This window comes from Dasypus novemcinctus, chromosome 8 (assembly GCF_030445035.2).
Source record: "Dasypus novemcinctus isolate mDasNov1 chromosome 8, mDasNov1.1.hap2, whole genome shotgun sequence".
Taxonomy (NCBI): domain Eukaryota; kingdom Metazoa; phylum Chordata; class Mammalia; order Cingulata; family Dasypodidae; genus Dasypus; species Dasypus novemcinctus.
The window spans coordinates 89784914-89808159 of record NC_080680.1 but is presented as its reverse complement, the minus strand read 5'-3'; the positions used below and the strand labels follow the sequence as shown (position 1 = coordinate 89808159).

The window sequence follows — 23246 nt, the reverse complement described above, 5'->3', positions numbered from 1 at the left end:
GATAAATTATTAGGGGAAAATGAATTCTTACCTCAAAGCATATATCGAAATAAATGCTAGATAAACCAAAGAATGAACTATAAAAATTAAACCATAGAACCTCTAGAAGAATATAGACATGAATATTTTTTCTAATACTGGGGTGTAGAAGGCTTTTTATGTAATGAATTCTAAAAGGAGAAGCCATAAAGGGAAAAAAATAAGAAATTTGTTTGCATAAACATTTTAAAACATCTATATGGCCGAATATACCATAAAGTTTAAGAGCAAAAATTTAATTAGAAATCATTTGCAATATATTTCAAAAATTCTCTTTCATAAATATATCATTAAGCAAAGTAATATGATTGGAAAACTGACAAAGGACATGAACAAGTAACAAAAGAAGAATCGTAAATGACCAATAAAATTATGACAAATATCCTATCCTACCAGTTGCAAAGAAACACAAAAACAACACTGAGATTACATTTTTGCTGATAAATTGTAAAGACTAAATGTCAAGGGTACAGAGAAGAGGGCATCCTCAGCCATTGCTGGTGAAACTCTGATTTTACACCAGTCTTCCTCAATGTCAGATTGACGTTATGTAGCAAATCCTTAATAATGTGATAACTCATTGACAAAGTAACTTAGAATTTATCCTAAGGAAACAAGTGGACAAGTAGTGCAAATGTGGAATTTTAAAATGTCCATCAGGCAGCGGACTTGGCCTGGTGGTTAGGGCATCCATCTACCATAAGGGAGGTCCGCGGTTCAAACCCCGGGCCTCCATGACCCAAGTAGAGCTGGCCCATGCGCAGTGCTGATGCGCGCAAGGAGTGCCGTGCCACGCAGGGGTGTCCCCTGTGTAGGGGAGCCCCACGCCCAAGGAGTGCGCCTCGTAAGGAGAGCCGCCTGGCGCGAAAGAAAATGCAGCCTGCCCAGGAATGGTGCTTTACACACAGAGAGCTGACCCAAGATGACGCAACATGAAGAAACACAGATTCCCGTGCCGCTGACAACAACAGAAGCGAACAAAGAAATTGCAGCAAATAGACACAGAGAACAGACAACCGGGTTGGGGGGGGGAGGGGAGAGAAATAAATAAATAAATCTTTTTTTTTATAATGTCCATCACAACTTTATTTATAATAATAAATAATTGGAAACAGCTTTATTGTTCAATATTGTTAAATAGTTGTGTATGTCTTTTTAATAAAAACTGACATATCTATTAACATTGTAGACATATATTTAATGACATGAAAATTATATTAGTAGGTGACAGAAGCAAACTACAAAACTGTATATTCAGTATGATTCCATTTTGTTAAGAAAAATACATATGTACATACAGTTAAGAAAACAATTAGCTGAAACTCTGCCAATACTTTAATAATGTCATCTTTGGATAGAGGATTCTGTCCAGACTTCCTCAACATGATAAACTGACTGCAGATGTCTAGTAAATCACTATAGGCATGTCAAAATGAGAAAAGTATGTTCCAATAGTTTGTCTTATATACCTGGTACTATATAGACATCACTGGATTCTGATCATTCATTATGTTTATCTATATTCTCCAAATTAAGTGTGATATTTTGAAACAATTTTTTTTAAGTTCCTTGAAGATTATGAACCTAAATAAGATGCTGCAGAAATGTCTTCTACGTAAAATGTGCCTGATACTGCGGTAACAAACATCAGAGGGTACCTCTATAGAGTATACCAGCTCCAAATATTGGAAAAGTGGAAGCTTTGGCCCAGGAAGAGAGAAACGTTATACCCAGTTAGAAAGTAGCTGAACTCATCAGTTCACTTAATTCTTTACCCTAAACCCCAGGATCCCTAGGATGCCTTTGTGATATGGATTTAGACTGGGCATCTTTCCTCATGAAAATCTGTGATTACATCCCCTAGTTGTACCCTTTAACAATTATTTTTCCTTTTCTTTGGCCTTTGGTTCATTGACAGTTGTTTGACTTCTTATTTACTTTCTGAATAAACTTCTTAATGGCACTATTTTATTCCATTATAGAATACACCTGCCCTGCCAGGTACTTGGCGAAGAACAGACGTGCACTTAGAGAACCCAGAATACCACACCAGATGGTATTTCAAGTATTTTTTAGGACAAGGTAATTAGACCATTATGGTGGTTGGGAAGAAAGGATATTTAAAGTGAAAATTCGTGTTGGTGTAATTCCAGGTACTCTATATGAATGAAACTAACCCAGTTAGGGGAACTAACATCAGAGCATTTCATTTCAAAGTCAGTAGGAAACTTTGTAAATTAAAAGATTCTATTAAGAGTTTCAGTGCTAAAAGTTTGTCATGTACTTTTTTTTTTCTGGCCAATTGGTTTTGTCCCTGGGGAGTTAAAGGGGATTAGATAATCTGAATGAGTGAATGGGAAAAAAACAAATCTGCAGAGCAGAAAAGCAACTCCAGATTCAACAAGGCAAGAACCTGTCAATAGTGGACTCTGAACACTTAGTTCATGGCAATGAGGGAGAGTTGGTTCCCTGAGCAACAGGGCTAATATAGAACTAAAGAGGTATTAGACTTAGACTCTGGCATCATTCATTTATCAGAAACAACCGCATCAGGAAATATGCAGAACAGGAGGATACAGTGACAAAGGCAGTCATTATCCCTGCCCTCACGGAGCTTACAAAATAAGTAGGCTCCTGGTCCTGCCATTATTAGCTATAGGACCTTAGATATTTCTCTAAGACTCAGTTTCTTTATCTATAAAGCGAGGGTGTTACTAATACCTACCTAGTAGGTTTGAACAGAAATTTCAATGAGATATGCAGGAAAAACATGAAGCCCAGTGCCTGGCATAGCAAGAGCTCTGTCCCTAATAGCTATGTACATTTAAAGTGAAGGGCTCAAGTGAAGATATAGTGAAAGGTGGAAAAACAGGCATGTGGTTAATGACAGAAGATATTGGGAATGCTAGAATAATCATTGATACAGGGTTAGACATGAGCTAGAGAAATTTCTTATTAGGTTAATGTATTCATTTGTAGAAGATCTGATTGTTGAGCCACAAAATAAGAATGATCAGACCCAAATGATGTCTTTTTAAAAATCTGATTCTATATTATTCTAAGTAGTTCATTAATTTCTCAAGGTATAATTTATCTGGGTGGGAAATAATATAGAAGCATTTATATAAAAGAAAGAAATCAGCAGAGAAGTTGTCATCTTTCCAAGATACTTGAAAGCATAGGGTCTGGAGCACAGTGATGACTTTAGAGAGAAATGGTGCCATCAGCTTAGATTCTTTCAGCAACAAGTGATAGAAAACCTGATTCAAATGGTTTAAATAATAAGGAATATAACCAGGGTTGGTGTGTTCAGAGACTCAATGATGTCATCAGGGCTCAAGTTCTTTCTATTTTTCTGCTTTCCCATCCTTAGTGTGGCAACTTGGCCCATGGGCTGGCCCTGCTCAGGGTCACAAGATGGCCCTGCTCAGGGTCACAGGCTCTATCCCCAGAGCTGGGTTTGGGATATTGTCCCCTGATCATTTGGAAAGGGCTAGGTAACTGCTAAAGTGTCCACCATTACCTGACACTGGGAGAACCAGTTCTGTTCTCACTGTTTTAAACCTGTTTCCTTTCCAGTCCATCAGAATTACATTGGAAATGATACAGAGAAGAGCCCCTTCTTCTTGTCTGTGACTCTTTCTGACCAGAACAATCAGCGTGTCCCCCAATACCGTGCAATTCTTTGGCGGAAAACAGTAAGTAACTAGCTTACGCTGACATTTCGTCATCATTCTATAGTTTAATTAGCATTGTTGTCAGAATGGCTCAGGTAAGCCTGTCTTTATGAAGTTCTTTCAGTTTGGATATTTCAGGATTATATTGTTCAGAAATGGGACCTTCAAGGTCTGACTTCAATAGCAACTATTCCCTTAAAAGCCACTAATGAGACATAATGAGACATTTACACTTCCCTCAATCTTTAGCATCTGGGAATACAGAGCTGTATTTTACAGAATATATTAGTTCATTAACCTTGGCTCTTTGTAATACTGAAAGAAATGAACTGGCTCAACTTCAAGTAAAAGAAACAGTTTATTGGACTATAATGATATTACATAGGTCCTGTTTCCATGAGTCACTCAATCAGTCCACCACTCAATCCTCTGGCCTCCTAGAATTTCATTTAGGCTTAGCCCTTTTTCATCAATTTTGCTTGGTACAAAAACAACTCTAGACTCAACAAGGCAAGAACCTTGCCTATGTGGATTCTGACCACATAGTTCTGGGGGCAGTGAGTTGAAAGCAAGCCATTTCAGCTTAGAGATAGACGCAGGTCTTCCTTCAGCTCTCAAACGTTTTCTTAGGCTCATTATTGTTGCTGCTTTTCTTTTTTCTGAATTTTCTAGTAATTCTTGTATTTGATATCTGTCTTTCATCTTTGCTCTTTATTCTCCTCTCTTAGTATTTTTTTCCCTTTGCTTCTGGGAGAATTTTTCAGAGACATTGTGATACATTGGAAAGAGCAAAGGGTTTGGAGTCAAGCAAATTACTTCAATAACTGACTCATTTTGAATTTGAGGAAATTGCTTAGGCCTTCTGAGCCTTCATTTTCTTCTTTATAAAATGGGAAGAGTGCCAGGCTATGGCTCACAGGGTGTTGAAGATTAAAGAGATGACATTCAGTGAGATCTTGTTTTAAAATTCATGTTTATCTAGTATCCCAAATCATCAAATCTTAAACTGCTTAGAATTGGTGAGAACATTATATGATTATAAAGCAAAAAAAAAAATAAGACACACTTAGAAGATGTTAGCCCTGTTATTTGGTGGGCTCACTTTTTTGGTACATTTGTTGAAATCCAATATTTGAATAATTGCGTGCTGATTTTTATCTCAGCTATATAGTAAAAAAAAATTTCTCTGTAGATCATTTTGGAAAAGAAACAATACAGAAAAAAAACAGTAATTCGATTTCTTTGTGAAATGTGTGTGTATATGTGTATATATACATACATATATAGCAATAAAGCATTGACAAAAGTCCCAAAAAGAATTTCCAGGAGCCACTACAGAGTAAACTGTGGTTAGGAACTTTTTATAATGGTAAAAAGAGTAATAGTAATAAAAACAGGGAAGCGGATATGGCTCAAGCAATTGAACTCCCAGGTTTGGTTCCTGGTGCCTCCTAAAGAAGATGAGCAAGACAGCAAGCTGATCCAACAGGCAGGCGCAATGAACTGACGCAATTGGCAGGCCTGACAAGCTGACACAACAGGAGACATGAGGAAAACATAATGACAGACACAATGAAACAGGGAGCAGAGAGGCTCAAGTGATTAGGCACCTCCCTCCCACATCAGAGGTCCTGGGTTTGGTTCCCAGTACCTCCTAGAAAGAAGACCAGCACACAATGGGCACAGCAAGTGGAAAACAATGAGGGAGTGGGGAGAAATAAATAAAATAAATCTTTAAAAAAATAAATAACAATAAAATCTATCATTTGTCGAGTATTTACTCTATGCCAGGCACCACACTAAATCCTCCAAATGCATTATTTCAATAGGTATTACTGCAGTTCTAGGAGGTTAAATGGCATGGCCCAGGCCACATGCCAGTAGGAATCAGACCAGGCAGAACCCAGTTCTAAGTGGCCAAGCTGTCACTTCTGTAAATAATTAATGTGTAATTCTTTGACTTAATGCTGACTCTCCCCAGAGACTATGAACTCCATGAAAGTAGGAGATGTGTCTTCTTTGTTCTCAGTATCCCCACCACCTATCCCAGTGCCTGGCACAGAGAAGGAGCTTAGTAAATAATTTGTTGAAAAAATTAATGAATGACACCAAAGACCAGCTTAACCTGTTTACATCTGCTTCTGTTTACATAAACTCTCATGTTATGTTTTAGAAATTTTCTATTTTGAGCAGGTTTAAGGTAAAAATCTGTTATAAAAAAATAATTAGGTCTTACTCGTGAATCATTTCCTGCCAAAAAGTTTTGGCACTTTGCCCCATCCCCATAATACTGTAATTGGGGTCAGTCTTACCATCAGCATAGGTGTGCTTGAAGCAAAGTTTATGCAACAGTTTTAGGAGGTAAGATTGGAGAACTGTGTGCCAGTTTTTTCTCAAGTGCCTGTATGATACTCTTTTCTGCTCATTACCTATTGAGAAGTGACAGTGCCTTTGTCCAAAGCCTCTTATCTTCTGCACCAGGCAGGCTGTTTTCTGGCCTACTTTTTAAAATATATTACTTATTTATTTATGTTTGCTAGTTACAGTATTCCAATCTCTTCTGTTTTAAATATTCTGTGTGGGATAACTGTCTCTTTTGAGCAAGTAATCAGTCTTTCAGATTTCTTCCCCTTCTTCCTATTCTTCTTGAAGGTGATATTTTACATACATGAGGAAAAGGTTTGTAATACCTCATGGTGTCAGGAGAAGAGGACCTTTGATCCACATGCAGTCCTCTGGGTTCTTGCTTCTTTCTGCTGTGTAGTGGCTAATCTGGTTCTTAAACTATAACTCAGCCCTCTGACTTTTTTGGGTCATTGGGAAGCACTTACCCTTGAAATCTACAGTCCCAGCCATTTACCCTGTATTATGAAATCACTGCATATTGTGAACCTTTGACCAGATTCCAGGTCTCTGCTAGTCTCTGAACCTCTCAGCTGCTCTAATTTCCCTCACTGAGGCACATCCCTTGCAAGCCATGGGCTGGATGTGAGGAGACAAGAGCACTGCCTTAGCCCCATGTCTCTAATCTTTCTGGTCATCTACTCTTGTAGCTGCTAAGTTACTGCCCCTCACCATGTTGAAATAGATTCTATGTGGACTTCAAGATTCCTCTGAAAAGCCATGCCTGGGAAGTGAGCCTCTAGTCCAGATGTTCTTAGGGGCCTCCAGGTCTTATCTTGATATATTTGCAGCATCTCATCCCCCACTTCATTGCCACCCCCTGCCCTTAAGATCTGCCCTGAGATGAGGAATCAAGAACCCCAGAATCTAACCCCTTAGCTTTTCTGTCATCCTCCTTCTTCCCTCCTTCCCCTGGGTCAGGATAGGATAGGTTTCCCACTTCTACTTCTCTAGAATAAATTTTATCAATGTCATATCTTCTTCCTTCTGGAGTCACCCCACCTCTTCACCTGGGTCTCTTGCCAGGTGCTGGGTGAAGGAAGGTGGGGCATATTCTGGGGAGGAAGATCTGCTTATTTTAATTTCCAAAGATAGTGTATGTATTGCAAATTGTGATAAGCACTGTGAAGGAAACAAATATTGAGAGTGATAAGAGAGACCTGCTTTACATGAGGTAGTTCAGGGAAGGCTTTCTGAGGAGGTTACATTTAAATAAAGACCTAAAGTATGAAAGGGAACCAGCCACAGAAAGAGTAGAAAGAGAGAGTGAAGCAGGCAGAAGGAACAACAAATACCTAACAAACAAGGAGTAGGGGTGGGGTGAGGGGCAATTCTCTATGGGCTTTCTCATAGCTGGTATTAGAGAAGTCAAAGAGATGGGATTTAAACCCCACCAATTAAACCCCAGGACTACGTGAAGGCAGCAAGTCAGCACGGAGCTGGGATGAGAGTTAGTCCCTTTCTATTGAGAAGAGACAATGCCTTCATCCTAAATTATGCATCTAGGAAGGGATAGTGTTTGCTATCAGCTCCAAATAGGAGTGCTGAAGGAAAGCAAGGAACTGAAAATATTCCAGCACATTACTGACATACAGAGTCAGCTATTAAGCTTCTCTTCGCCCAAGAAATATATGTATCAGCCTCTGACCCCATCCCAGAGGCTCACATTTTGTTAGGTAATAAAAAAGAAAAATAGTTAAACATATAACCCTGTTTTCAAAAGCCTAGCGTTTCTCTGCTGTATTTCTTCACACACACACATTTTTTTTTTTAAAGATTTATTTTTATTTATTTAATTCCCCTCCCCTCCCCCAGTTGTCTGTTTTCTGTGTCTTTTTGCTGCATCTTGTTTCTTTGTCCGCTTCTGTTGTCATCAGCGGCACGGGAAGTGTGGGCGGCGCCATTCCTCGGCAGGCTGCTCCCTCCTTCGCACTGGGCGGCTCTCCTTATGGGTGCACTCCTTGCGCGTGGGGCTCCCCTACGCGGGGACACCCCTGTGTGGCACGGCACTCCTTGCGTGCATGAGCACTGCGCATGGGCCAGCTCCACACGGGTCAAGGAGGCCCGGGGCTTGAACCGCGGGCCTCCCATGTGGTAGACGGGACGCCCTAACCACTGGGCCAAAGTCCGTTTTATAAATGATTCATACTCATTGTAAAAATTCCATCCAAGCAATACAGCAAAGTAAAAAGAAGAGGATCAAAATCCAACTCTCCAGAGATAATCACAGCAGGAGCCTTCTAGATATCTGTCCATGTATATATATATACACTTTTGTCTATGTACATTTTTACTTAAGTGGGGTAATGTTTGACATGCACTATGTATCCTTGCTGTGCTCATTTAATGTTGTCTAATATATATGTACTTGACTCTGCCTACGCATTTGACTGTTCCACTGGAAAACATGGAAACTTTTTACTAGAAAGTTTCTCTATATAGCTGCTAAAAGGAGGAGATGGAGAAGAGGAGGTTTACTAGTTTGTGTTAAAGGAAAATACAAACCCACAATCCTAAAGGCCCTGGGTTTCACCTTCATATAGGCAGCTCATGAAGATGTTCCTCTTACCCAGGTATAGATATGGGTCCTTCCCTCTCCTAATCCACACATTCCCCCTTAAGCTGCCCTTGGCTTCTCTTTAAAACTCTTTGACATGTTCGGTGAGAAGAAAATATAGAATTGAGCAAGGGGGTAAATTCAATACACTTCATACAGGTTGACATCCCACACAGGTGAATGTAATGTTAGGTAGGCTGATGCCAGTAAAAACCAAGGCCACAGAAGTAACTCAGGTTTGCAAGAAATGGCCTTACCCTTCTAAGTGTTTGTAATGCCAATTTTGTTTTATTCAAAGTTAGAAAGAACATTTTAAATGTGGATTTTGTGATAATCCTTTTGCTAACTATGTAGTTTAAATCCCTCTGGATTATAAATCTGTGAATCTCTTATATGAAGATTTTTGAAAAGAGAATAGCAGTCTTCCATCCAGGATGGTTTGGTTGTGGGACTGAATCATTCAGGAAATTCTTCATTCATTCCCTTTCATTCAACAAATATTTATTATGTACTTTCTGTAAGTTAGTTATAATGGGTACTCATTTAGAGAAAAGGAAACAGACTTTAAGTAAGTAAACCCAGGTGAGTATAAAAGTACAAATTATGAAACCTTCTATAAAGGATTTTTAGTTCAAAAAATATTTGATTTAGAGAATCAGCATGTTTGGGACCCATTGAACATATGGAGACTTTTCTTCTTATGATCTCTGAAACTTAATATTCTTGGCTCAGAGTCCAAGTTCCTTTCTCCTCTGGTTCATATGGTTCATCTGTTCACCATAGGACCTAAGATTAAGGACCAGTCAGAAAATATGTTGAAGAATAATGTTTAAATCTGTAATTGTTGGGGATGAGGAGGTTGTAGAAGATGCTGTCAAGTCCAAAGAAGACTTTTTCCAACATAGAATGTGTTTATTCATATATATTCTCCTTGAAGAAAAAAGAGAAAGATTGGACATGGGTTTGTTTTTTCTAATAGCCACATGAGGCTCTTTCAGAGACAAAAACTGCTAAACATCACACTGATTTGGTGTTTTAACTTTTCAGGGTACCCAGAAAATATGCCTCCCCTACAGTCCCACAAAAACCCTCTCTGTGAAGTCCATCTTAAGGTGAGTACTAGTGAATGGAAACCTAATATCAGGATTTATAGCCCTTTATCATTTTTTTCCTTGTGATCACTCTATAGTTAGCTTCCTGTTTTTTTGAGCCTTGACTAGGGACCAGACATTTTGCTAAGCACTTGACAGGATTTGCATCATGTAATCCTCACAGCAACACTGTAAGACAGATACTATTATCCCCATTTTATAGGGGAAGAAATGGAGGCTCAGAGAGAGAGAGAAAAACGTCTGTCTAAGATCACACAGCTAGTATGGGTGGTGGAACTGAGACCGGAGTCCAGGTCCAGCTGATTCCAGAACATCACTCTTGGTTTGGTTTGGTTTGGTTTGGTTTGGTTTGGTTTGGTTTGGTTTGGTTTTTTGAGGTACCAGGGTCAGGGATTGAACCTAGGACCTTGTATGAGGGAAGCTGGCGCTCAACCAGTGAGTTACATCACCTCCACTAAGTCAGTTTCTTTTTTGTTTGTTTGCTTGTTGTTTGTTTTTTTGTTTGTTTTTAGGAGGCACTGGGAACCAAACCCGGGACCTCCCATCTGGGAAGCAGTCACTCAACTGTTTGAGCCACATCCGCTCCCCTGGAGCATCACTCTTAAGCGTTTCTCCATACTACATTAGTTGCTTGCTTCTTTTTTCTTGCATGCACTCAGATATTTTGATTTTGCAAAGAAAATCAAGAAATATTTTTCCTTTCCTTTTTGCATTTTGAAATAGAAACCCAGATGTCAGCAAAGCTTATCTGGAAAGAATGTACTTATTCTTTGCCAAACAGAAAGTTAAATGAATGGAACATCCAGCTGCTCCCCATTCAGCTACCTCTAATGACCCTACCTTCCCACTCCCCCTTATATCTACCCCATACTTGGGTGGCAACCCTCCCCAAGGAAGTTCCCCCCTCAGATTGAACTTTTTCCTTTGTTACCAGCTAAGATGTTACATCATAGTAACTATCAGTAGCCTCTATTTTTCAAGAACTCTGCTAAATGCTTTACAAGCATTCTTTCATTAAATCTTTAAGTCAGCTCCATGAAGTAGATCTATTATTATCTCCACTCTATATATGAGAAACCTGAGCCTAAAGGAGGTGAAGGGAATGGACAAAGATGTAATAGCCAAGAAGTCACAGAACTGGGCTTTAAATCTAAGTCCATGTGACTCCAGGGATTGAGCCATTAACCATTGTGCCATAGTGGGTAAAGGATAGAGCTTTTCCTAGTGCCCTTGGAATTTTCCTCTGTATTTGTGTGCAACTAGGTGTGGTAGGAGATGGTATTTTTAATGTTCACAGGTAATGCATAATAGCCACAACTCACACTTAACCAAAATGTCTCTGAGAATGACAAATTTGACTGTCAGGTAGAGATTACATCTGGCTGGTTAAAGGGCACTGAGATTAAGAAGTAATTTTTTTTAACATCACATTTTCAAGCTTCATTTGGTGTCCAGAATACAGACCTTCTCCTTTCTGTTCCTAGGCCTTCTGACTTTTTCTTGAGCAGTCTGACCCCAGAATAAAGAAAGCATTAATAAAGAGATTAACACTTTTGTTGAGCACTAAAATATCTTGCTGCTTCTAAGGAGTTAAAATTTCTTAACTTGTTTTGAGACGAATACTTTGAATTATACTGGCTTAAGATTTCTGTGTATCTTTTTTCCCCCTAAAAATAAGTTACTCCAGCTTCTTTCATCTTTATGTTTAAAGATCAGGAATTGTATTTAATTGTTATTTCCTTCACGTATATGAGTAGGGCCTTAGCTTTTCAGCCTACTACCTATAACCAGAGGAAGTTACAGCAAGAAAATATTTTTAAAGATGTGGAAAACTAAAACTTTACAGTTGTTCCCAATAGATAAAATCATGACCTTGATAACTTAAAAGGAAATTAAAATATAAGTACTATGGATAACGCTGAATTCAAATCTTAACTTTGCTACTCACCAGCTTTGTTATCCTGAGCTTCATTTCCCCCATCTTTAAAGTGGAGATAAAATAGTACTTACCTCATAGGGACTAAATAAGATAATTCAAGTAAAGCATTTAGTTTGGTGCCTTGCATAGAGTAAGTACTGGTAAAGTATTAGTTATTATTTTTAGCTTTCACTTGTAAATATTAGAATTCTAGCTGAAAGGAGCCATAGAGATCACCTAATTCAGCCTCTTTGTTACACTAGAGGAACTTAAGTTTCAGAAAGTTACATTACTTATCTAAAGTAAAACATTAACAAACAGTCTTTAAGGAGGTCTTGTGCCCTCAGTGGCAGAGTAGTTTCCAAAGGAAGAAAGAAATGTCAGGCAATCTTAATTACATTTTGTATTATCATTGAATCTGTAAATCACTTTTTTAGTACATCAGAAAAGAATCTTGGGGAAGCAGACTTTGCTCAACGGATAGAGCATCCACCTACCACATAAGAGTTCCAAGGTTCAAATCCAGGGCCTTCTGACCCATGTGGTGAAGCAGGCCCCATGTGGAGTGCTGATGCTCACAAGGAGTGCCCTGCCATACAGGGGTGTCCCCCGCATAGGGGAGCCTCACACGCAAGGAGTGTGCCCCGTTAAGGAGAGTCACCCTGTGCGATGAAAGTGCAGCCTGCCCAGGAGTGGGGCCACACACATGGAGAGCTGACACAGCAAGATGACGCAACAAAAAGAGACACAGATTCCTGGTGCCACTCACAAGAATACAAGCGGACACAGAAGAACACACAGCAAATGGACACAGAGAGCAGACAACTGGGGTGGAGAGAAGGGGAGAGAAATAAATAAAAAATAAATCTTAAAAAAAAAAAAAAAGAATCTTGAAGATTAATCAAAGTTGCTTAAAACAGATGCACCCAGTTCTTCCCTCCCTCATTATATGAGTTTCATTAGGGGACAGTTATATGAGTAAAGTAGAATGCAGTGTTTGGTTAATCTTCTATACTCATGCATCAATCACTCATTCATGGGTTTATATCTCCTATATGCCAGGCCCTTCAGAGAACGCAGCTCTAATTTTCTAGGACAAATCATGGCACTTCTTTAAAGAGCAGAGACTTGCTCCACATTAAGTTTCCACCACTTTGTACCTCATTCTCTCATTCTGTTTTAGTGCCATGAACCTGGACAAATTTGAGAAAGGTCCCAGAGAAATTTTTCATCCTGAGATACAAAAGGTAACAGAAAGTTTATTCTTAATTTTTGTGTAAAGTCTATCATGGTGTTAATTACAACTGGCAGATCCCAGATGTTTCTTAACTTGGGATACAGAGCAGAATCACCTGTGCACCTTCCAAATAAAAAGAAAATCACGCCAGAAACCGACATGGAGATCCTGACTTGATAGAACTGGGGTAGAGCCTGGGAATATATATTTTTCAAAGGTTTCCTGAGTAATTCCAATGCATAACCTATACTGGAAACCACTTAATGGTATGGTCCTTGATCTGTGGATCAACGCGGTTTATGTTCAGAAGGATCTTATTGGCTTAAAAGCCAGTCCTATCATTGAGTAATGTAGAGTTATGCAGAATGAGGAAGAGATTTTTAAAAGGTAATAAAATAAAAAATGGTTTTATTGAGCTCTATTTGAGTAAAATGCTCTACTGGGTACCATAGAATATCAAAGGTGTCTAGAAAGCCATCCTATTTTCTTAGGACTTAACATTTAAAGGAGAAAAGTCTGCTGGGTAGGAAAAAAAAATATTTAAAGTAATAATCCAAGTAATGATTCATTAGAAAAATGTCAAACTTCTGTCTTGCAGTCGCAACCCATTTAGCTTTGAACCCCCTACCCTACTACCACAGCTATCCCCAGTAGTGTGCCAGCTGTGCATCAGAGCTGAGTTTCAGGGGATGGGCGTGCCAGTGCAGGGTGACAAGGGAAGAGGCTGTGGAACAGGCTGGAATTCTGTCCATCAGGCAGCAGGGAGCTAGTAGAATCTTTAAGCAGAGGAGCATTATGCTTAAATTTGCCTTTTAGAGAAATAGTTTAGACTGTATGGGGAGGATAGATTGGAACATGGGGAATCTTTACCTGCACATCTTTAAAATATAGTTGGCTTTTAAAATAAAGTTATTGGCTTTCAACTTAGCTTAACACAAAATATAGAGTTATGACTTCCCATATATTTTGTTTTAATTTCATTTTTAAGATAATTGTACCCAAATATGGTTGTGTTTGTTTAAGCTTTAAGCAACTTTAAGCTTGCTTTGCATACTATGCTTAAAAATAATTCCTTATAGCAAATTTTAAAACAAATTAGAGGTATAAATATTCCAGTACCAGTATGCCTCTATTGTTCCATTTGTACAGATTGTCTTTCTTAATCCTTTCCTTGTTTGGTCCTGGGTGTGAGCCTTCTAGTACCAACCCCACTTCCAGGCACTGGGCCCCAAACCCAAGAGCCCATTCTCTGATGCTTTTTTCTGTATCTTGCTGCTGAGTGAATTCCTTCAATATAATTCACCTCTGTTCAGACATCCTGATGATCTTCTTTCTCTCTTCCACAAAATAAAAGATGGCAAGGAAAAGAGATATAGCAACCTTCTGCCTATAACTCTGCCTGTATTTTTTAGCAAACAAAAGATATTTCATGCCTTCCCTACATTTATGTTTTGGCTATTTTTTCTTTTTAACAAGGAACCAATCACATGAGCTTTCCCCTCTGGGGAAATCCCATGCCTTCATCCTCTTTGTGTATGAGTGTGCCCATGTGTGAAATTTAGTATCAGTAGTATCGCTGCTATTCCCCTTAGGAACCCTTGAGCAACAGGCTTTAGGTGTAGTAGAAAGATTTCTTAAAATCACAGGATCCAAATAGTGAACAGAAAATAAATCAATTCCATTATAAAGAAGGCATCTTTCTACAAAGTAGAATGTATCTTTTGCTATTTAAAAATGTTGCTGAACTGGACTGGCTGCTATATATAACATTTTTCTTGGCTGAAGATCTTTCCAGAAGCAATGTGTGGTAAGTTAGCTTTAAGTGGATAGAGAAACCTGGGTTTCTGTGTGTTTCTTCCTATCCACCAAATTTGTTTCCAGCTAGTTGTGGTGTAATATGACTTTCCTAAGTGACCAGGTTCTTTATGAAAATCTAAGAAAGTGAGGTATGTAAAACCATGCTGTCTCAAGTCCCATATATATGAAAAAAATCAGTGTCAGTCTCCCAAACTAATGACAAAATCATGCATTCATCAAAAACAGAGCCAGAAAGACTAGATTAAAAAACACCATGACTAGCTAGAAATAATACAAACTGAGAAACAAGCAAAAAGGGAACTTAGTTGAAGCTTACTGATTCAGGAACAAGAACATTTCAAAAACCTGAGGCATGTTAAAGTGGGACATTGGAAAATCAGCACAAACTGCAGGACCACCCACTTCTGAACAAATGTAATCTCAAATAATGAAACTGCAAAATAAATGTAACCTGACAGCTGATGACCTCCCTCCTGATGCAACACTGAATGGTTAAGCTCTAGCCCTGAGCTCAGCCAGGACTCTTGTCCCTAGGCTCTGATTTCTTCAGCTGGCCCACTTAAGATCCACCTTTGTTACTTGGTCAGGGACTGGTTGCAAAAATCCCAGCCCTAAGACTTGCCTGGCTAAAAAGGCATTTGTAAAACTGACAGATGTGAGCTTTTCCTTGTCTTACTCGGGAAGGAACACTGGCAACTTCTTTCAGTCAAGACTACCTAGTCTTCTAACTAGTGTTAGAGCACTAGGTTCAGCTCTTAACATTTACGGGCCATGTGACCCTAACCAAGACACTTTCCCAGCCTCAGAATCCTCATATGTGATTCCAGAACAAGTAAACCACTCTGCCTACATCTCAGGGTCATTGACAAGATCAAAAGAAACTGTGCAAAGAAGGTTTTTAAATGAATTGCAGAGTGATGTGCAAATATGAAGGGACCGTAGTATTTCTAAGTCACAAAGTAAAAACTGTCCAACATAATTTTGTTTTCTTCCAGAATTCAGAAGTAATAGAGATGCCTGAGTTCTGAACAGAGACTTCCTGTTAAATAAAGCACTGCTTTATGTACCTCATACAGTTCTTTGAGAATTACCAGGTTTCTCATTGGCACAGCTCCATCCTAGAGAGCCCTGGTCAAGAAGAGGGGTTGTGAGGGTCCCTTCAGCCTCCATCCTGGTCCTTGCTATTGTCAGCTTCTTCTCAGCTCTGGGTTCTCCTTCCCATCACAGCCGTGCTTCGCTGGGTTCCATCCATTCCCTGCCTTTACTCATCTATTGTTTTCCTTTCAGGGCCTTTGGTTTTGGTGTCTATTTATCAACCAGAATCTACTTTGTTAGAAAACTTTATTTCTGGACAAATGGAATTTCTGTGTAATTAAATTACAAATTTATATATGGAGTGACTGAGAATGAGAAGAAATGTTAACTTAAGGTTGATTAAACCTCTATTGGATACCAGGCATTCCACACACAGTAATTCTTTTTCTTCACAATGACCTTCACAGGAGTTGACAATAATTATCCTTGTATTTTGGATGAGAGAACAGAGACCCATAAAGGTTAAATGACTTGTGCCCAAACACAGGTAAGTATATGACAGATCAAGGGATTCAGTGTCAGGATTAAGTTCACTACTTCATGCTGCCCTAAGGACAGGCTCCTATTAAGGAACTGAGTCTTAGGGGGAAAAAAATTCTAAGGGACTTGGCTCCTGGCTTTGGTCATAATTTTCTTTCCAAAGAGAGTTCTCATAACCAACTTTTATTATTTTCAAATGTCTTAATATAAAACAGTGTGAATAAACTGAAATGTAACTTTCACCAAAAGTTAAATAAGTGGTTCACCTTTAAGCATCATCGTAAACTATTAAAACTTTATTTAACAGGATTTGCTGGTTCTTGAAGAACAAGAGGTAAGTAATTTTATGTAGAAATTTGCTCCTGCTTGTTTTCTGCCTCAATGCTTTATAAATATAGTTCTTTCTTCACCATGAACACAACTTTTTCTTTCATTCAAATCTCTATATGGATTTGCATACTGAGTCCATTATCACTAAAAGACTTTACTGATTTGTTTTTCCAAAATATATTTCAGAATTTTCTTTGCAGCTAGTTGTAAAGATATAAAAACAATCAAGCTATTTAAATAAATCTGCTTGGAAACATTCAAATTTTAACCTTGTAACAGGGTGAGTAATAATGTTAAATTTTCGTTAAATTGAAGATGGGATGCTTGTGCTTTCTTAGCACATTTGCCTCTCTTTTTTTTTTTTTAAGATTTGTTTTTTATTTATTTCTCTCCCCTTCCCCATCCCCAGGTGTCTCCTTTCTGTGTCCATTCACTGTGTGTTCTTCTGTGTCTGCGTGTATTCTTGTCAGAGGCATGTGTAATCTGTGTCTCTTTTTGTTGTGTCATCTTGCTGCGTCAGCTCTCTGTGTGCACGGTGCCATTCCTGGGCAGACTGCGCTTTTTTCGTGCTGGGCGGCTCTCCTTACAGGGTGCACTCCTTGTGCATGGGGCTCCCCTACATGGGGGACACCCCTGCATGGCAGGGCACTCCTTGTGCATATCAGCACGGCATGTGGGCCAGCTCATCACATGGGTCAGGAGGCCCTGGGTGTGAACCCTGGACCTCCCATGTGGTAAGCGGACACTCTATCCGTTGAGCCAAATCTACTTCCCTTTAAAAGGCTTAAATTAGAAGTAGTACGCATTTCTGGAAAACATTTGAAAAATACAGAAAAAATAAAAGTCACTTGTCATCACAGAGACACCACTATTAACATTTTAGACATATGTTTGTATATATTTTATATAAAAGTAGGACTATACTATGTATGGCTTTTACATTTCAAAATTATTCTATTCATTAATTCACAAATATTTATTGAGCATCCAGTAAGTACATATCCAAGCTTGTAGCAACAAATACAAATTTATAAATGGAAAATGTGGAAGTTCCCCCATCCCCCCAACTTTTCCACTTCCATCCCGTCTGAAGAACCTCTCTTAACTGTGTAGTATATATCCTTCCATACTTTTTTTTTCCAGATCTCCAAATTTTTGAAAAATAAATAACTGGTCTCTTTACTTTTTAATTGTATTTCCTTACTAAGGGAATATTTATTTGGAGCAACAAGAGTTGCTTGTTCTGATGCATTTGAGCAGAGGTTACCATCCTTCAGAGCCTTCGGAGCCCTGTGTGGCCGAGGCATTCCTATTTAATCCTTCCAGTTTATCCCAATTTCATCTATTTTAGTAGTAAATTATCAGCTGCAAAGATGGGCAGGAGGAAAAATTAATAAACAACAGTAGAGATGTTCCTTAAAGGCTACCTGTTTGGTGAAGTGATGTGGGTGTCCTGAAACACAGTTTGTTTGTCCACTCCATAGACAGGATCCACCATGAAAGAGCATGACATCTCAAATTATAATACACGTGAAGAAATTGAGAAATGGGTAAGAACATGTGGAGTCATGGAATCATGGAGGTATTGCCTATAACAAAGAACCACTGAGTCTAGTTTTGAATCAGGCCATCATTTCTTGGTTCTAAAAGATTGTTCTGGAATCATTGAGACTCCCATTCTCCCTCATACTTCACTTTTCTCAAAAGAAATATAATGCTTAGCATATTGTTAAGTCACAAGAATATGACTACAAATTGATTTGCAATGTGTTGGGTTTTGTCTCATAAAATTTAGAACTTAAAAATTTTAAAGTTTGTACATTTATGGCCTATTTCTATGTTAAATTAGTGAGCAGGACTTTGGTCAGGGAGAAACCCAGTATGCATGAATTCCTTCCCTTCAGGGGGTCTTGGGACCTTAAGAGCTCTCTTACATTCCCCAAGATCCAGTACTGCAAGTAGCAGCCAACCTCATGAAGCATTAATTATGTTATGTTGGATGGTTTATTAAAATATAATCTGTTGGGGGAAGCAGCTGTGGCTCAATCAGTTAGGCTGACGGCTACCATATGGGAGGCCCTGGGTTCTTGTCCCAGGGCCTCCTTGTGAAGGCAAGCTTGCCCACACGTCATGGAGAGCTTCCGGCCGTGGAGAGCTTCCGGCCTGCAAGCACCGGTCCACAAACACTGCAGAGTGCCACTGAGTCCACAAGCGCCACAGAGAGCTGACTCAGCAAGGTAACACAACAAAAAAAGGGAGACAAATAAATTTAAAAAAAAACAACACAGAAGAGCACACAGCGAATGGACACAGCAAACAAGCAGCAAGCTGCAAGGGGGGGGGAATAAATAAAAAATAAATACAGACACATAGAAGAATGCACAGCAAATGGACACAGAGAGCAGACAGCAAGCAAGCCACAGATTATATAATCTGTGGGGAGCAGATATAGCTCAAGTGGTTGAGCTCCTGCGTCCCATGTACAGTGTCCTGGGTTTGATCACCAGTACCTCCTAAAAAAAAAATCTGTGATGGCTGAGTAACCTCAAATCAAACTACCCCCCCTAAAATATGAAAAAAAAATCATAATACTGAGCAATATCTTGATTTTTGGAGATAGGTGAAAACTCTGTTAGTCATGGAAATCATCATTTGGGAAGCCCTAGAAACAAAATTAACCTAACTAAGGCCCTATAAGTAGTCTCACATACTTAACAAAGCCTTGCAATACCAGTCTTTCTGGAATTTCCACTTGAAGCAGGAGGGTTCTATATAATTTACCATTTAAACCGGGATACTTTTGAGAATAATTATTGATAACAGCATACAAAACTGATATAACTCAAGGCTGTCCTGGCAAATTGGACACATGTTCTCCCTACCTGTAAGTGAACTTAGAAGATTCTACTCCCTTGGGTGCACAGGTACCTGTAAGATCCCTTTCCTGCAACCCTCCATGCCTTATGAACTTTGCAGTTCTTTACTCTGACTCCCAACAACTTGTGATGAAGACTTAACAAGGCCTTGCAATACCAGTCTTTCTGGGGTCTCCATCTGAAGCAACAGGGGTCTCAGCAAGGGTACTGGTAGCAGGGGGCCAACTTCCCAGAGCAGCCCCATAAAAGCTTTTACAAGCTTTGGTCAGTAAACAGGTGACACTGGGCCCCATCTCTGCTTGTAACTTTCAATTTCCACTCAAACTCAAAACTCTTTCGAAGAATGCCATGATATTGGAAAAAGCACTAAATCAAAAGTCAGGAGACACAAGTTTCAGCTTCAGTCCTACCATTCACTTAGTATCCGGCCTTGGGCAGGTCTCTTTCCTTCCCTGGACTTCTGTTGTCCTATTTGTAAAGGCAAAGTATGGAGTCTGTGGACTATACAGTTCCTTCTAGTTCTAGTAGTCTATTGATTTATGACGCATAGCTTTGATCATTGACCGAGTCCTGCTCAGCTGATCGTAAGCCTCCTTGACAGTCTCCTAGTTTGTTCCTCTAGTCCAAGGGTTCTCAAAGTGTGGTCCCTGAACCAATATATCAACATCACCTGGGATTTTGTTAGAAATGCAAATTCTCAAGCCCCACCTGAGACCTACTAAATTGGAAACTCTGGAAAATATGTATTTTGACAGGCCCTTCAGGGGATTCTGATAAATGGTGAAGTTTGAGAACTACTTTTGTCCAAACACTGCTATTCTAACAGGGTCATTTGTCATACTCCAACCTGATGTAGTGCTTTTTCAAGGACCACTGAAAAAGGAAAGCGGCGTCAGAGACTTGGAGACATGGCATTGTTTTCTTTATTTCCAAAATAGAGAAAGAAAAGTTGTAAACTATAAAAACCTAAAGTGACAAAATTCTTAAAAATTTACCAAAAACTGTCATTTGTGGGGATGAGGTGATCATTCAGGGGCAACATGGACTTGTAAAACCATGTTGTATCCAACCAATTATGTTTCTTTTCAAGTAGTTGGGCGCCTGCTTCCCATGAACAAGGTCCTCATTAATTATGCACACAGTCCCTTAATCCATGAATATTTATTAATTATCTCCAGTATGCCTAGCACTGTGGTTTAATATTGGGGATTCAGTGGAAAGTAAAACATGTATGATCCCTCCCTCACAAGACTTATGTTCTTGTGGAATAAACAAACAAATATGCATGTTCAATAAAAGAATTATGGAATGTGAATAGTTCTATGAAGAAAATAAACAAAATGCTAAGATAGAGCATAACAACGGGGGGTCAGGGGCAGGGGCAGGCTTTATACTGGAAGATCAGGAAAGACCTTTCTGGGAATTGGTATTTGAACTGGGGCCTGGCACGGTGGGAAAGAGCAGGCCACACGAAGCTGTGGAGGAGTTCCAGGTGGGAGGATCAGCTTGGCATTATTCCTCCTTCCTTACCCTGTATGGAGAAGCACTACATAGGAATCACTGCTTAGAAAACGACTGTTACTAATGGGCTTGCGTCTGTCTCAGATGTGTTGGGAGTAGAAAGTGTTTAGAAACATTGTCTTAGACTCTTCAATTTTCTGAATGTTAATTCTCCCAGATCCCTGTCTTGAATCCTGGCTTCACCTCCCACCTCTGATGCATGAACAATGCTTTAAAGACCTTTGTTCCTTGTCCACTCCTAAATTGATTACCAGGAATCCCCCATCTAGTGTGGGTCAGACAACCTTGCAAAGGTTAATTCTCTTCCAACATCAGATTTTTTCCCAGATTTTTTTTATTACGAAATACTTCAAACATACAAACAAGCATCAAGAATAATGTAATAAAGACTCATAAACCCACTGCCCAGCTTATGAAAAAAACACTCTAATGATACAATTAAGACCCTGTATACTGCTCTCTAATCCCACTCTTCTTTCTTTCTCCCTTCCCTGTAGAAGCTACTATCATGCATTTGGTGTTTATCTTTCCCACAGGATTTTATTTTAATCCACTATTTAAAATTGATGATGATAGCCTGAACTAGCTACTTCCTGCTTCTTGGTTTGCGTTTTTTTTCCCCCCGTATCTGATTTGTGCCTTCTTGAGAGTAAAAGTTTTTTGTTTTTTAGGAATTGGGGAAAATGAGCTTTCAGTACAAATTGCCTAAAATTTCCATTTCTGTTTCTAAAAGAGTCTACAAGATAGCCTGCGATTTTTGTGATAAACTTTGAATTATAATTAGCTCTCCTTTGCTAACCGGGGTTTGGACTGTTACTGAAGATGATGCTGGTCTTGTGAGTTCCTGTGGACGATTTATTTTAATTACTGTTTCGCTACAGAATGGACATGGCATCCTGCAAATGCTATTGGTAATGAAATTGCAAATGAATAAACACATAAAATTAATCTTTATGTTATAAAAATTTATAAAGGGAAACGGATATGGCTCAAGCAATTGGGCTCCCATCTACCATGCAGGAAGTTCAGGGTTTGATGCCCAGGGCCTCCTGGTGAAGGCAAGCTGGCCCACGTGGCGAGCTGGCCCATATGGAATGCCAGTCCACTTGGAAATGCAGCCCCACACAGGAATGACACCCTGCATGGGAATGTCACCCTGTGCGGGAAAGCTGCCCCATGCAGGAGTGCCAACCAATACAGAGAGCTGGTGCAGCAAGATGATGCAACAAGAGACTCAAAGGAGAGAAAATAAGAAGACATAGCAGAAGAGGGGAGCTGAGGTGGTGCAAGAGAGTAATCACCTCTTTCCCACTCCAGAAGGTCCCAGGATCGGTTCCCGGAGCCGCCTAATGAGAATACAAGCAGACACAGAAGAACACACAGCAAATGGACACAAAAAGCAGACAATGAGGGGAATGGGGGGAATGGAGTGGGGAGAAATAAAATAAATCTTTTTTAAAAATTTATAAAGATAAAAGAAAATGATTATTTACATTGATCAAAATTGGAATGGGGGAAGGAAGTAATCCCCAAGTATCCATTCTGATGACTACAGTTTTATCTTCCTAAACAATGAACTTCTCATTTCACAACTACTTATGCCCTGATGACAAGATTCTTTATTCTAACACCTTTTGTTGTCTTTTATTGTAAGGGCTCTGTCAATTTCAAGTTTGGGGTTCTTTTTGCCAAAGATGGGCAGCTCACTGATGATGAAATGTTCAGCAATGGTGAGTGATTTCCTCTTCCTTTGTGCTGGGTGGAAACCCTGTTCTGCCCTACTGCAGTTTTAACAGTCCAAACTGAACTTGCCTGTTGAGCTGGAATCTTTATTGCAAAGAAACACCTAATAGTTTTGTGAAATTTTAGGGTAAATTTTCAGGTAAATTATGTAGGGCAATTGTTGCCCAGTTGAGTTCTTACATTCATTCAACCTGTATTTATTCATTACCTAATTTGTTTCAGACACTGCCCTAGGCACTGAAGATAGTCTATCTGAAAAATTACATGGGATTTGGAAAATTAACTTCTGTACAGTATCAGTAGTGATGAAAGATTTTTCCCTGTGATTTTTATGATTGTGAGAATTGTAAAATGATATCACCTTCCTATTATTGAGCATTATTTGTGTTAAATACCTGTTTATTATGAATAGCAATAGAAATGTTATCATTGTGTAATAC

General features: G+C 39.2%; 1 protein-coding gene across 8 annotated transcripts in view; it reads left to right on the top strand.

Annotated features, from left to right (window-relative positions):
* The window catches only part of GARNL3 (GTPase activating Rap/RanGAP domain like 3), a 215880-nt gene that overhangs the window by 126560 nt on the left and 66074 nt on the right, over positions 1 to 23246 (top strand). For all 8 annotated transcript variants that reach the window (XM_071216986.1, XM_058302888.1, XM_058302887.2 and 5 more), the window contains 6 exons: positions 2022 to 2121; positions 3619 to 3737; positions 9724 to 9788; positions 12890 to 12953; positions 16644 to 16670; positions 22718 to 22793. In XM_071216986.1, the coding sequence (XP_071073087.1) occupies positions 2022 to 2121; positions 3619 to 3737; positions 9724 to 9788; positions 12890 to 12953; positions 16644 to 16670; positions 22718 to 22793 (451 nt within the window). The remainder of the gene's footprint in view (positions 1 to 2021; positions 2122 to 3618; positions 3738 to 9723; positions 9789 to 12889; positions 12954 to 16643; positions 16671 to 22717; positions 22794 to 23246) is intronic.